Source organism: Schistocerca americana, chromosome 3 (assembly GCF_021461395.2).
Source record: "Schistocerca americana isolate TAMUIC-IGC-003095 chromosome 3, iqSchAmer2.1, whole genome shotgun sequence".
NCBI classification, from domain to species: Eukaryota; Metazoa; Arthropoda; class Insecta; order Orthoptera; family Acrididae; genus Schistocerca; species Schistocerca americana.
The window spans coordinates 449,941,398-449,955,584 of record NC_060121.1 but is presented as its reverse complement, the minus strand read 5'-3'; the positions used below and the strand labels follow the sequence as shown (position 1 = coordinate 449,955,584).

Here is a 14,187-nt window from a genome sequence, read left to right as displayed (position 1 = left end):
AACTGAGCTTTAATGCTAATGTACACTGTTCAATTGGTTTGTTCTTTACTTTGGATGGCCCTCATGGGAGTTCTGCATTGACAGTGCTTTCCCCTGGCTGAAATAACATTCCACTAAGCTCCACAGTTCACTGTCCAAGAACAATTTTGACATGAAACTGTATCAAGAAATCTACCCCTAGGATCATGTCATAACCTTCACTCACAAGTGGTGCAACCTCCGTGCACTGAATAAATTGAACCTTCCCTATTTGAAAATCCATGTGCACTGACTGCAATGATGTGACCTCTGCATCTCCTACTCCATGCAACCTATAACATGATGGGTTCAACTTCCTTTGACTTACTAGGCTCTTACTAGCCACAGATACATGCACCCCTGTGTCAGACAAAACTTAAATTTCCTGGTTCCTATAAATCCTACCACTGAACTTCCACCTCTGCATATGTGCTTGTAGCATTGGAATCAAATGGGAACTCCTTTAGGTTGACCTTGGGCTCCCTCTGTCATTTAATTAACGATACTGTGCCTGCTTCGCCATCTTCTTTGTTGCTGATTACCACCTCTACCCCTATTCTCTTGTGGCTGGGGACACTGCTTCTGCACATGTCCTATATGATTACTCTTATAACACCTTATGCTAATTGAAAACACTTATCACATACTGCAGTTTCTATGTCTATTTCCTCATACTCAACTGCCAACTGAATAGTAGAATACAAATCCCTCAGCATACATTTATGCATCTTTCTAGGCATATTTGCCAGCAACCCCATCAAAAAGACATCAAGTGCCCTCTTCTTGGCCTCTTGTACCAGGACCTTATTCGCCTCAGCACTTTGTCCCAATTCATGTGCACTCATCCATCTCTCTTTTCCTGAATTTTAATATCTCCACCATTTCCTCTTTGCCATCATTCTCAGCCTTTCCTGAAAGTACACTGCACTATTCTTATATCTCTGCAACAATCATTCCTTCAACTGTTCAAACTCTGTCACCTTTCTTGAGGCCTCAGAACACCTCACATATGTTTCAGCTTCTCCCACAACTGCAACTTAGCCATGTGCAATAGCTGATTATCAGTCCAACATCTCTAGATCCACTACAAAAGAACACACATCTTCAGAAGCTCTACCCAAAAACAGCACAATCAACCCCATGGCAGCCAGATCTCTCTCCTGTTGTTGCACTTGAGCCAATGACAACTGCTCATCCCTGGCTACTATTGCTTAAATGCATATTATCTGGTGTTGATTGAGCTACCTTTTCCAATAAAATCCATGCTGCCTCAGGTTCCAATAGACCTTGCATTCCTGACTCAGCCATTGTGTAGCTTTCACCCTTCAACCCAAATCTCAAACCACACAACCACAAAATGAAAAACTCCTTTATTGCTTATTATAGTAAACCACTCAAATACAACACAGAACAAAACAACATTAATTCCTATGACGTACCACTTAGACTCAAAACATTGACTTGCATATTGGCAGAAATGGTGACAAATATAACACTCTAGAGCTGCAAACTCAGTACAAGGTGCAGAAAGTCCCAAAAAATTACATTGGCTGCATCTTACACATACCAAAGAGTACAATTCATGCCCCTTTTGTGAAGTGAAACAACAGGTTTCTAATACTACAAATCTCATTTCATAATAAAACAATAGTAAATGTTTCTTGACACCCTTCCTTAATAACCAACATATCACTTCAAAAAATTTGTAATCTGCATCTCCCAATCTCTCATTCCTCCTACACATTCAAAAACGAAACTACCCATCACTCACCACCTGTTGTAACTGCTGCATGCAGATGGCTCTTGCAGATTATGTAGGTGATGGATCCAAACACCATACTTCAAAGATGATGCTCACTACTATGACACCAGATGAAGTCACCAGAGGTGCTGGAATGTTGGAGTAGGGGCTGTGGGGAAGGCACATGGCAGCTCACAGCTACAGAGAGATCCTGTGGCAATCTGTAAACATTTTATTCTCCTCTGCCTCAGGCACGACAGGTGTCTGTCATCTCACTCGCATCAAATTCCTCTCACTTGGCAATTTGGTCACTCTGCTTTGCTGAGGATGCAGCCCCATTGCCCTTGGCTCAGTAGCAACAGCCACAATGAGGATGTTACCCCAGCAGTGAACTCTCTTGCTATGAGTGAACTCTAGCTACGAGTATACAAGACAAATGGAGAGGTTGAGTCATAAGCTGATTTACCAAAGTCTGTACTACCAATTTCAAAGATATGATAGGTATGATAGACAATTACATCTCTATCATTAAAACTTTCAAAACCAGGTATACTAGGAACTCCGCTACCACCTCTTACTATGGCAATGGTGAACCATCCATTTCCATGTGAGAAAGTGTCATTTATATCCAAGCTGAACTTAAGAGAACATCCAAGAAATACACAGGGTTCATCGACGAGGGCATTAGCTGCAACACTCTTCACTGGAATGCGATTCTTCTTGTCTCCTGATGTTGTTGTAAGTTCAATGTTTTCCATGATTTTGTAGACAGTTGTGGCAAGTAGCACTCACATCATGCTGACCCATTCCTCATGACAGAAGAAGGCAGATGCTGGTGGGAAGAAGTCCTCTGCAGTAGCCAGTATGTGACCCCATGCCTCCGGACAGAAGTTGACCTTGTTGCTGGAAGGCCTGGTCTGGCCTGCTGCTGGCTGGCCCTATTACTTGACTGTCACCTATTTATACTTGGCAGTGTGCATATATTTTGCGAATGCATCTCTTCAAGTCATGCACAGGACCGCATTAGGTTTTGACAGCAGCTTATGTTAAGAGTTACTTCCAATACTGCTGAGCAAGCTGTTTTGGCAACTCTTACACCCATGTCAGCCTGACATACCTTGCTACTTCGTGTTGCACAAAGTTATTATTAACAAGCCCACACCTGACTTACAGGTATATCTGCTGCAAACTCATGCTAAAACCACCTTATGCAGTGACATTGCTATAGAACTATATGAAGTACAAGATTTGACCCTTACACATACCATTGTCTGTGCTGCAAGGCAGAACAAGCTAGACTGTTCAACAAGGAGCTTTTCCCTCAACAAACTTCTACTGTTTAACAACTGATAGAAAGTTTTTTTTTACATTTCTATAAATCTATCTGAATTTATTCATTTACATGAATAGTCCATTCTTTTGTACTCTTATCTTACACTTGGATGGATAGGTTTTATTATGACTGTATGGATAAACAGAAATGTCACATAATTCTATTTCTTAGACTTTATCATCCAAGCTATTTAATAGATCTATCTAGCAGAGAAAGTGATTCAAATGATACATTGTTTCCTTCTTCTCCTGCTAACAAATTGTTCAGGAAGACTGTAGCATTATTCTGGGTACAAGGACACGTAAGGATTCAGGGAAATCAGCAAGCATGATTGGCAGGCAGGAAGTTGCTTTTAGTGAAGATTGGGAAGCCAGCACTTCAGCTATGGTATTCCTCCTTCAGGCATAGAGGTGAGACAATCTGACACTGATCTCTTCTGTTTGTCACATTGCCCTATTCCGCACAAGTCTTTTCTATGGTAAGAGAAACCACTTCTTTGTGGTGTCTGTAGCACATACATTTCACTGTGATTGCTAATTTAAGTTGTAGTGTGATCTGCTTACTTGAGATGTGTTATCTAAGATGAACATACGGTTCTGAGCAATTATTGATTATGTACAAACATGGCAATATTCTACCGTTCCAAAGACAACAGAAATAGCCTGAATGACTCATTTCAAGTGCTTATTTCATTTTAGCGCAACAGGGTAAAAGCAAGTTTAAGTAGGAATATGCCTCATTTTAGCTGATGATGAGGTGAATGAGATGTTGTTGTTGTTGTTGTTGTTGTTGTTGTTGTCTTCAGTCCTGAGACTGGTTTGATGCAGCTCTCCATGCTACTCTATCCTATGCAAGCTTCTTCGTCTCCCAGTATCTACTGCAACCTACATCCTTCCGAATCTGCTTAGTGTATTCATCTCTTGGTCTCCCTCTAAAATTTTTACCCTCCACGCTGCCCTCCAATACTAAATTGGTGATCCCTTGATGCTTCAGAACATGTCCTACCAACTGATCCCTTCTTCTTGCAAGTTGTGCCACAAACTCCTCTTCTCCCCAATTCTATTCAATGCCTCCTCATTAGTTATGTAATCTACCCATCTAATCTCCAGTATTCTTCTGTAGCACCACATTTCAAAAGCTTCTATTCTCTTCTTGTCCAAACTATTTATCGTCCACGTATCACTTCCATACATGGCTACACTCCATACAAATACTTTCAGAAACGACTTCCTGACACTTAAATCTATACTCGATGTTAAAAAATTTCTCTTCTTCAGAAACGCTTTCCTTGCCATTGCCAGTCTACATTTTATATCCTCTCTACTTCGACCATCATCAGTTATTTTGCTCCGCAAATAGCAAAACTCCTTTACTACTTTAAGTGTCTCATTTCCTAATCTAATTCCCTCAGTATCATCCAACTTCATTCGACTACATTCCATCATCCTCGTTTTGCTTTTGTTGATGTTCATCTTATATCCTCCTTTCAAGACACTGTCCATTCCATTCAGCTGCTCTTCCAGGTCCCTTGCTGTCTCTGACAGAATTACAATGTCATCGCCAAACCTCAAAGTTTTTATTTCTTCTCCATGGATTTTAATACCTACTCCGAATTTTTCTTTTTTTTTTTAACTGCTTGTTCAATATACAGATTGAATAACATTGGGGAGGGGCTACAACCCTGTCTCACTCCCTTCCCAACCACTGCATCTCTTTCATGCCCCTCGACTCTTATAACTGCCATCTGGTTCCTGTACAAATTGTAAATAGCCTTTCGCTCCCTGTATTTTACCCCTGCCACCTTCAGAATTTGAAAGAGAGTATTCCAGTCAACATTGTCAAAAGCTTTCTCTAAGTCTACAAATGCTAGAAACGTAGGTTTGCCTTTCCTTAATCTTTCTTCTAAGATAAGTCGTAAGGTCAGTATTGCCTCACGTGTTCCAGTGTTTCTACGGAATCCAAACTGATCTTCCTCGAGGTTGGTTTCTACTAGTTTTTCCATTCGTCTGTAAAGAATTCGTGTTAGTATTTTGCAGCTGTGACTTATTAAGCTGATAGTTCGGTAATTTTCACATCTGTCAACACCTGCTTTCTTTGGGATTGGAATTATTATATTCTTCTCGAAGTCTGAGGGTATTTCACCCGTTTCATACATCTTGCTCACCAGATGGTAGAGTTTTGTCAGGACTGGCTCTCCCACGGCCGTCAGTAGTTCCAATGGAATATTGTCTACTCCGGGGGCCTTGTTTCGACTCAGGTCTTTCAGTGCTCTGTCAAACTCTTCACGCAGTATCATATCCCCCATTTCATCTTCATCTACATCCTCTTCCATTTCCATAATATTGTCCTCAAGTACATCGCCCTTGTATAGACCCTCTATATACTCCTTCCACCTTTCTGCTTTCCCTTCTTTGCTTAGAACTGGGTTTCCATCTGAGCTCTTGATATTCATACAAGTCGTTCTCTTATCTCCAAAGGTCTCTTTAATTTTCCTGTAGGCGGTATCTATCTTACCCCTAGTGAGATAGGCCTCTACATACTTACATTTGTCCTCTAGCCATCCCTGGTTAGCCATTTTGCACTTCCTGTCGATCTCATTTTTGAGACGTTTGTATTCCTTTTTGCCTGTTTCACTTACTGCATTTTTATATTTTCTCCTTTCATCAATTAAATTCAATATTTCTTCTGTTACCCAAGGATTTCTACTAGCCCTCATCTTTTTACCTACTTGACCCTCTGCTGCCTTCACTATTTCATCCCTGAAAGCTACCCATTTTTCTACTACTGTATTTCTTTCCCCAGTTCCTGTCAATTGTTCCCTTATGCTCTCCCTGAAACTCTCTACAATCTCTGGTTCTGTCAGTTTATCCAGATCCCATCTCCTTAAATTCCCACCTTTCTGCTGTTTCTTCAGTTTTAATCTACAGTTCATCACAAATAGATTGTGGTCAGAGTCCACATCTGCCCCTGGAAATGGCTTACAATTTAAAACCTGGTTCCTAAATCTCTGTCTTACCATTATATAATCTGTCTGAAACCTTCGAGTATCTCCAGGCTTCTTCCATGTATACAGCCTTCTTTTATGATTCTTGAAGCAATTTTTAGCTATGATTAAGTTACGCTCTGTTCAAAATTCTACCAGGCAGCTTCCTCTTTCATTTCTTACCCCCAATCCATATTCAACTACTATGTTTCCTTTGCTTCCTTTTCCTACTATCAAATTCCAGTCACCCATGACTATTAAATTTTCATCTCCCTTCACATACCTGAATAATTTCTTTTATCTTATCATACACTTCATCAACTTCTTCATCATCTGCAGAGCTAGTTGGCGTATAAACTTGTACCCCTGTAGGAGGCGTGGGCTTCGTGTCTATCTTGGCCACAATAATGCGTTCACTATGCTGTTTGTAGTAGCTTACCCGCACTCCTTTTTTTTTTTTTTAAATTCATTATTAAACCTACTCCTGCATTACCCCTATTTGATTTTGTATTTATAACCCTGTATTCACCTGACCAAAAGTCTTGTTCCTCCTGCCACTGAACTTCACTAATTCCCACTATATCTAACTTTAACCTATCCATTTCCCTTTTTAAATTTTCTAACCTACCTGCCTGATTAAGGGATCTGATATTCTATGCTCCGATCTGTAGAATGCCAGTTTTTTTTCTCCTGATAAAGACGTCCTCTTGAGTAGTCCCCGCCCGGAGATCCGAATGGGGGACTATTTTACCTCTGGAATATTTTACCCAAGAGGATGCCATCATCATTTAATCATACAGTAAAGCTGCATAAATGTGATATTCATTTTAAAATTTTGTGTATTGCTAGACTCCACCCTAACTCCACCCTAAGTTAGAAATGAGCCTGTTAATGTTTTACCTTGTTAATCACACTTTAGTACTTTAGTGTAGGAGCTAAAGGCTCAAATTTATGGATGTAGCCTTTTAACTGGAGCTTTGACAGCATATGAATATGGTCCAACTCCACCTACCCCTCTCTCTGCCCCCACCCCCTCCCCCCTCCTCCCTCCTCCCTGCCCATCTCCTACTAGTACTATCTGTCCATCTCCTTTTTTTTTGTCTGTCAATCTCATCATCCCCCTTTAACTATACATCTCCTCCTACCCCATCTTTATGCCTAGCTGTCCCCATTTGCAGATATACCCCCTGCAACACATTCAGATACTACCAAGATAACATGTCAGATGTGCAGGGCAGCCTAGATGTCAGTCACTACCAACTCTTTTCTCCCCGACCCCCACCCCAGCCCAACGGCCCCCTAGGTGGTACATAGCCCTCCCCCCCCCTCCCCCCACCACCACACAGTACTTTCTTCCAGACAATGAGTAGTATATGTGCCAAACTCTTTTCTCCCCCACCCCCACCCCAGCCCAATGGCCCCCTAGGTGGTACATAGCCCCACTCCCCCTACCACCACACAGTACTTTCTTCCAGACAATAAGTAGTATGTGTGCCAAATGCAGTGGAACTCAGTCCAATGGTTTAGGAGATGTGAAACAGACCAACACATGAATTTAGTAGTGGGAATCACATTTCAGTCATCACATTTTGAGAGAAACAAGCTCTCATCTTCAGGATAGGCTTACATTGTAATAACAGCCTCACTTCCATTTATAGTGGATAAGCCTAAAGCCCCAGATGTCAAGCACCCTAAAAACCTTTCATAGTCATCGTCATACTTTCAATTATCTTATGTGAAACATGGCTCATTACATACATGTGAAATCTAGTACTTGAATAAAACAAGACTACTTTGAATTGTAAGAGAAGGAAGAAGTTTTATTGGAAACATCATCTTGCAAAAGATTCTCTGTTAAAGATGAGAATGTTGACAATTGCTGCAGTACCCATAAGTGCATCTTATTTTGCTATGCATTGTTTAATACACAAAATACTAAAACACTTGATGTATTATCAACAGTAGCTGGGTTCTATTGTAATTTGGCCGTGCTGATGTGTTTTTTCAAACATCGCATGTGATAGCCAGTATGGTTCTTGAGAAGACTAATACTCTTTCTTTGCATTAGTAATGCATAAAATGATCTATTTCACTGTCCGTAATGGATTTTCTGTAAATACTAAAAAAGTGTTCTTCTTCACATTATATTGACTATGCTTTTTATTCCAGGTTTTGGAGCACCTGTTCCTAGAACAACGCTTGGGAGAATTGCTGCAGTTATCTTCTCTGCTATTGGCATTCCTTTACATTTACTCCTAGTGCTTAATATTGGAATGTTGGTTGCTGTGAAATTGCAACATTTGTCTATGACTTGGCAGCGTGGGACATCATTTATTGCTGCCATGATTGTCTGCTGCTTCACCTATAATGGTATGCATCTAAAAATAATGTTAATAATTTTTAAATGAATGATTGCATGCCATTGACTCTGTACTATTAGACGAGTCACTTAAACGTGATCAGAAACTTACAAGACAGGCGAGACTTCATCACATAAGGCTTTTCTGAAGTTTTATTTTAGACTTTGATTACAGAAGTGGGTCTGTCATATCTGGAATGATTTTTAACTTTGCAGCAGTGAGTGAGGTGATATAAAATTTCCTGGCACACGAAACCTGTGTACCAGACTGAAACTTGAACTCAGGATCTTTCTTTCATCAGCAAGTCCACTTGTCTGTGAAAGGCAAAGGCCCCAGTTCCAGTCTCAGGCTGCCACACAGTTTTAATCTACCAGGAAGTTTCAGTGGTATCATGTGTTCTCAGTGTAGGTTCTGGAAACTAAAACAGAATTATGTCTTCTGCTTACTAGATAAGTACTAATTCTATGAAAAGACAGCCCACAGAGTGTACTCATTTTATTTCTGTAAAACAGATCATTGTTGGGATAGTCTAAGACCCCCAAAAGGAAATTTTTTAGGGACTGTCAGAATAAAATATCAATGTAACATTACATTACCTTTCCTCTTACAAAATGCCATATACACTCTATTTCTTACAATAAATGTCACATATTTAACTTCACTCTGTACATTATCATTTTCTTCAGGTTCATCACCAGCAATCTGCAGACTAATATAAAATGGATTTGTCCCTTGAAACAACCTATTTTTAACTTTACACTCTTTTTCAAGATCTGTCCAAGACTTAACTTTAGTTATATCTGCACTTTGTTCTGGTTTAGAATACGTTACAAACTTAAACCTATTCCTTCTAGTATATTTATGCCAAGGTACCCCAGATGCTTTCTGGGGATTCAACTCAAAAGCACCCATTTTATTACTACATGCTATACGCACTTTCTCCAATGCACCCTGATCTTCAAATATCTTCTTGTTAGCTTTATCATCAAGAGTTAGTCTTTCAATCCTAACATTAACCCTATAAACATATGTTACAATTTCATTAATAATTACAGAACTATATTTGTTACCAAAAAACTTAAATTCATCAGTAATATCGTAATGTTGCAATGTTCCAAAATTCTTTGCTTTCTCATCATGCTTCTCAATAGCGGCCATTTTTTACCATACTCAAAGCGTACACCATCATTGGATTTTTTTCACATACCTTGTGGAGGCAAGAATCTTACCTAACAGAAAGCAGAAAAACTTTAACATTCCATAGTCTGGGCTTGAGAGTAAGTCTAAAACGGAATCATAAAAAATGGAATCCATCAAGAATTGATACTTGGTGTCCATCTCTGTGTAACCTAAGTAAGTGATATCTAGACACATAATAATGTCATGTTTTTTTCTGATGAGTAGTTTGGACATAGGTCTGAAAAAATCCCATTGACAGCTAATTCAGTAGTTAAGCAGCTGTGCAGATATGTTATTGCTATCTCTTATTCTTACAAAAAATCTTTATAATGTAATTTCAGAAACAAATAGTAATGATTTGGCTTCCAAAGACTGATATTTTCCATGTACAGATTAACACACAAAATTCCATGGTACCCAGATGAATAATAGTTAAAATGAAATCTTCCCATCTCTTTAGATGGATGGGAAGTAACAAACATCTTGGAAATTGAACCACTGTAAAGGAACTGGTTCTTTCTGTCAACTTTGGAACTGTGGAAATCTTGTCAGGTTGGTTACAAATCAATACTTGCTCAGATGAATTGGTTTGCTGATGCAGTACCACTTCAAGTAAGCAGTCACACTAAAATTTTACTCAGCATTCAGTGCATATAGTGACTTTATTGTGCTTTCTGGTCACAATAGATATAAGTAACATGTCAACAATCAGTTGTTCAACAAGGTGTGATAACTAGTCTGTTGGAAATCGAAGGACTGAGAACTGCACCTGTATGCATTGGCTAAAATGATACCAAATGTATGACATCAGGGGTCAAAATTTCATTTAATGAAAAGTTCTTTGCTGCAAGACTTGTACAGAACTGTCAAAAAAAAATTTACTTAAAAACCACCCGCATGAGAACTGCCACTTCACTGGAATCTCCAGGAGGACCCTGAGGCAATAAGTAGTGCAACTTTGAGCCACTGTGGCCTCACAGTTGATTTGCATATGGCCAGACCAAAGCCCCATATCCATGCAGTGAGTGTCCCATACACCTTGCAGCATCATTGTGTAAGGTTATACCAGTATCAGAAAAGATCTCTCAAAGTCAATGGAAGGCATTACATGCTCACGTTGTAGCTATCTCTAAGGGAAATCTCCAAGACATCCAATTTTATAATGGATAACCACGTGCCAGAACTACACCATACTGAATATGTGGACATAGCAGGTACCCAACTCATCATACAGTATGTGATCAAAAGTATCCAGACACCGCCAAAAACATATGTTTTTCATATTAGGTACATTGTGCTGCCAGGTACTCCATATCAGCAACCTCAGTAGTCATTAGACATCTTGAGAGAGCAGAATGGGGTGCTCCGCAGAAATCACAGACTTTGAACATGGTCAGGTGATTGGGTGTCACTTGGGCCATACGTCTGTACACGATATTTCCACACTCCTAAACATCCCTAAGTCCACTGCTTTTAATGTGATAGTGAAGTGGAAACATGAAGGGACATGTACAGCACAAAAGCATACAGGCCAACCTTGTCTGTTGACTAACAGAGACTGCCGACAGTTGAAGAAGGTCATAATGTGAAATAGGCAGACGTCTATCCAGACCATCACACAGGAACTCCAAATTGCATCAGGATCCACTGCAAGTACTATGACTGTTAGGCAGGAGGTGAGAAAACTTGGATTTCATGGTCGAGCGGCTGCTCATAAGCCACACATCACGCCGATAAATGCCAAACAGCACCTCGCTTGATGTAAGGAGCATTAAAATTGGACGATTGAACAGTGGAAAAATGTGTGGCGTGACAAATTACAGTACACAATGTAGTGATCCAATGACAGGGTGTGGGTATGGAGAATGCCCAGTGAACATCATCTGCCAGAATGTGAAGTGCCAACAGTAAAATTCAGTGCCAACAGTAAAATTTGGAGGCAGTGATGTTATGGTGTGGGTGTGTTTTTCATGGACGGGACTTGCACTCTGTCGATTTGCGTGGCACTATCACAGCATAGGCCTACGTTGATGTTTTAAGCACCTTCTTGCTTCCCACTGTTGAAGAGCAATTCAGGGATGGTGATTGCATCTTTCAACACGATCAAGCACCTATTCATAATGCACGGCCTGTGGTGGAGTGGTTACACAACAAAAACATCCCTGTAATGGACTGGCCCCACAGAGTGCTGACCTGAATCCTATAGAACACCTCTGGGATGTTTTGGAATGCCAACTTCGTGCCAGGTATCACCAAGAGATATCAATACCTCTCCTCAGTGCAGCACTCCATGAAGAATGGGCTGCCATTCCCCAAGAAACCTTCCAGCACCTGATTGAACATGTGCCTGCGAGAGTGGAAGCTGTCATCAAGGCTAAGGGTGGGTCAACACCATACTGGATTCCATGATTAGTGATGGAGGGTGCCACGAACTTTTAGTCCTTTTCAGCTGTGTGTCCGAATACTTTTGATCACATAGAGTATGTATCTGTCATTCTGAACCACAAAAATCTTACCCTTATGGTCCACTTCTGTCAAAGAGAGAAGTTGAAAAATCTAAAATTATGAGACAGACCTTACCTTCAGGAGAAATGTCAGTGCTGCTGATAGACATCTATAAAAGTACACAACTGTAGATTTTGGAAGTAATAGCTCCTATCTGTTGTAAGGTCCCTCTCATCCAAGTGCCTGAGTGACTTGCCCTTCCTTTTTAACCTTGTTCAGTAGTTCCTGAGGAAGTAATTATTAGTAAAAAAAACCGCTGTTGGAATTTTATAAGGGCCTAAAGGCAATACTGACATTTTTCCTGAAGATTAGTAATGGCCAGATATTCTGTCTCATAATATAGTCTCTTGTAGCTTTCTGAGAGAATTTTCCATTTGATACAAAGAGAATATTTTAGCACTTGGAAATAACCTGGAATAGATGTAACTATGAATAGTGCATGGTATCACATAAAGAAAGGAAGAGTAGCTGTAGGACACACATTGTGGCTTTTGCTGATAACTTGTAGGACTGTTAAATCCGCTGTTTAAGAAACAAACACAGAGCGGGATGGTCTCCCATGTATGGCTGTGACATTTCATATTGATGCTACTGCAGTAGATACTATAAATATTAACTATACTTCTCATGCCCTGGACCTACATAGAAGGTTAAAAACAAGTTAAGAGTGTTATTAATTAAAATGTGGGCAAGGGGAGAGGTAAAACATCATGTGGGCAAGGGGGGAGGTAAAACATCAACAGACATATGGGAGTTTGGGTCTGGCCATGAGTCATGCACAGATAACCAGAGCAGTTGAGGTGACTGGTTGCATAAAGCAGGAAATCTGGGTTCGAGTCCGTCTGGCACAAATTTTCATTATTGTCATTTCATTATACAGCCGATTGTTGTCTGTATTTGCAACTGTCAATACATTTCATGAAATTTTTTAACTGTTAAAGAGTTGCCAGTGTAGTTTATCTAATCATGATAATCAAATGTTAAAAATGAAATACATGTATGCTGAACAGTTGGGACAAATCATAAAGAAATGTATTATATCACTAAATCATAAATAGTGACTGGTTCACAGCATTTAGAGATAAATTAAAAGAAGAACTCTGGGGAAAAATTTAAGACAGGTGTAAATGGAACATTTAACTCGAATAACATTTTTTTTGCAGCACTCTGAGTCTTGTTTTCCCTAACACAAAAAAGTATAGACTTGAGGATAAGCAAGGATAATAGTTAGATAACTATGGGGAATGGAGTATCATTTCTCACTGGTAAGCGAGAGCTCTACCAAATACAGAGGGCAAACCATGCCAATAGCCAAAACTACATTACCACCATTGTTGTAAACTACTCCTCTCTGTTCTCAAAAAAATCAAAACATGAGTACTATGTTCAAAAAAATTCCAAGAATAATGCAAAAATAGTTTGGGACTTTATTAAAAAAAGAAGCAAGCAAAGCTAGGGATCCAAATGAAACTGAGACCACAAAAAAAAGGTTTAGTAGAAATTTTGATACATTCAAATCACTTGCCACTAAATTCAGTGATTATCTCCTCATCATGGCAGGAAACATTGCACCTACAAATAAGCAACCAAATACATATGTATTAGGCTTACTTGAGCAGACACTGCATCAGAATTCACCAGGTCATTAAAAATTACTAATTTTAATGTCTATTATTGTGTTTCTAGCAGACTATTAAAATCTCGTGCATAGCCTTCCCCTTATGTTACCTTCGTCATTAATCAGTACTATAGTAACATTCACCTATAGAACTGGAGATATGTCAAACATCCATATTGAAAGATCCATCTCACTCCTTTGTGTCTTCTCAAGACTTTTTGAGAAAGTAGCCTATAATGGAATACTGACTCACTTATCTGGGCAGAACTTATTAACTGACCTTCAGTTTAACTTTGATTTTGATAAAGGATTGTCTACAGAGACAACAAGACCTCACAAATAAAGTCCTGACAGAACTAAATATTTTGTGATCTAGCTAAAGCCTTGGAATGTGTGAATAAAAAAACTTATACTTTGCAAACTAAATTGTTGTGGCATTAAAGGCATTCC

The 14,187-nt window shown here is 39.5% G+C and overlaps 1 protein-coding gene across 2 annotated transcripts in view; it reads left to right on the top strand.

Annotated features, from left to right (window-relative positions):
* Positions 1-14,187, top strand: part of LOC124605272 — a 277,629-nt gene that overhangs the window by 246,648 nt on the left and 16,794 nt on the right. For both annotated transcript variants that reach the window (XM_047136840.1, XM_047136839.1), the window contains exon 3: positions 8,245-8,445. In XM_047136840.1, the coding sequence (XP_046992796.1) occupies positions 8,245-8,445 (201 nt within the window). The remainder of the gene's footprint in view (positions 1-8,244; positions 8,446-14,187) is intronic.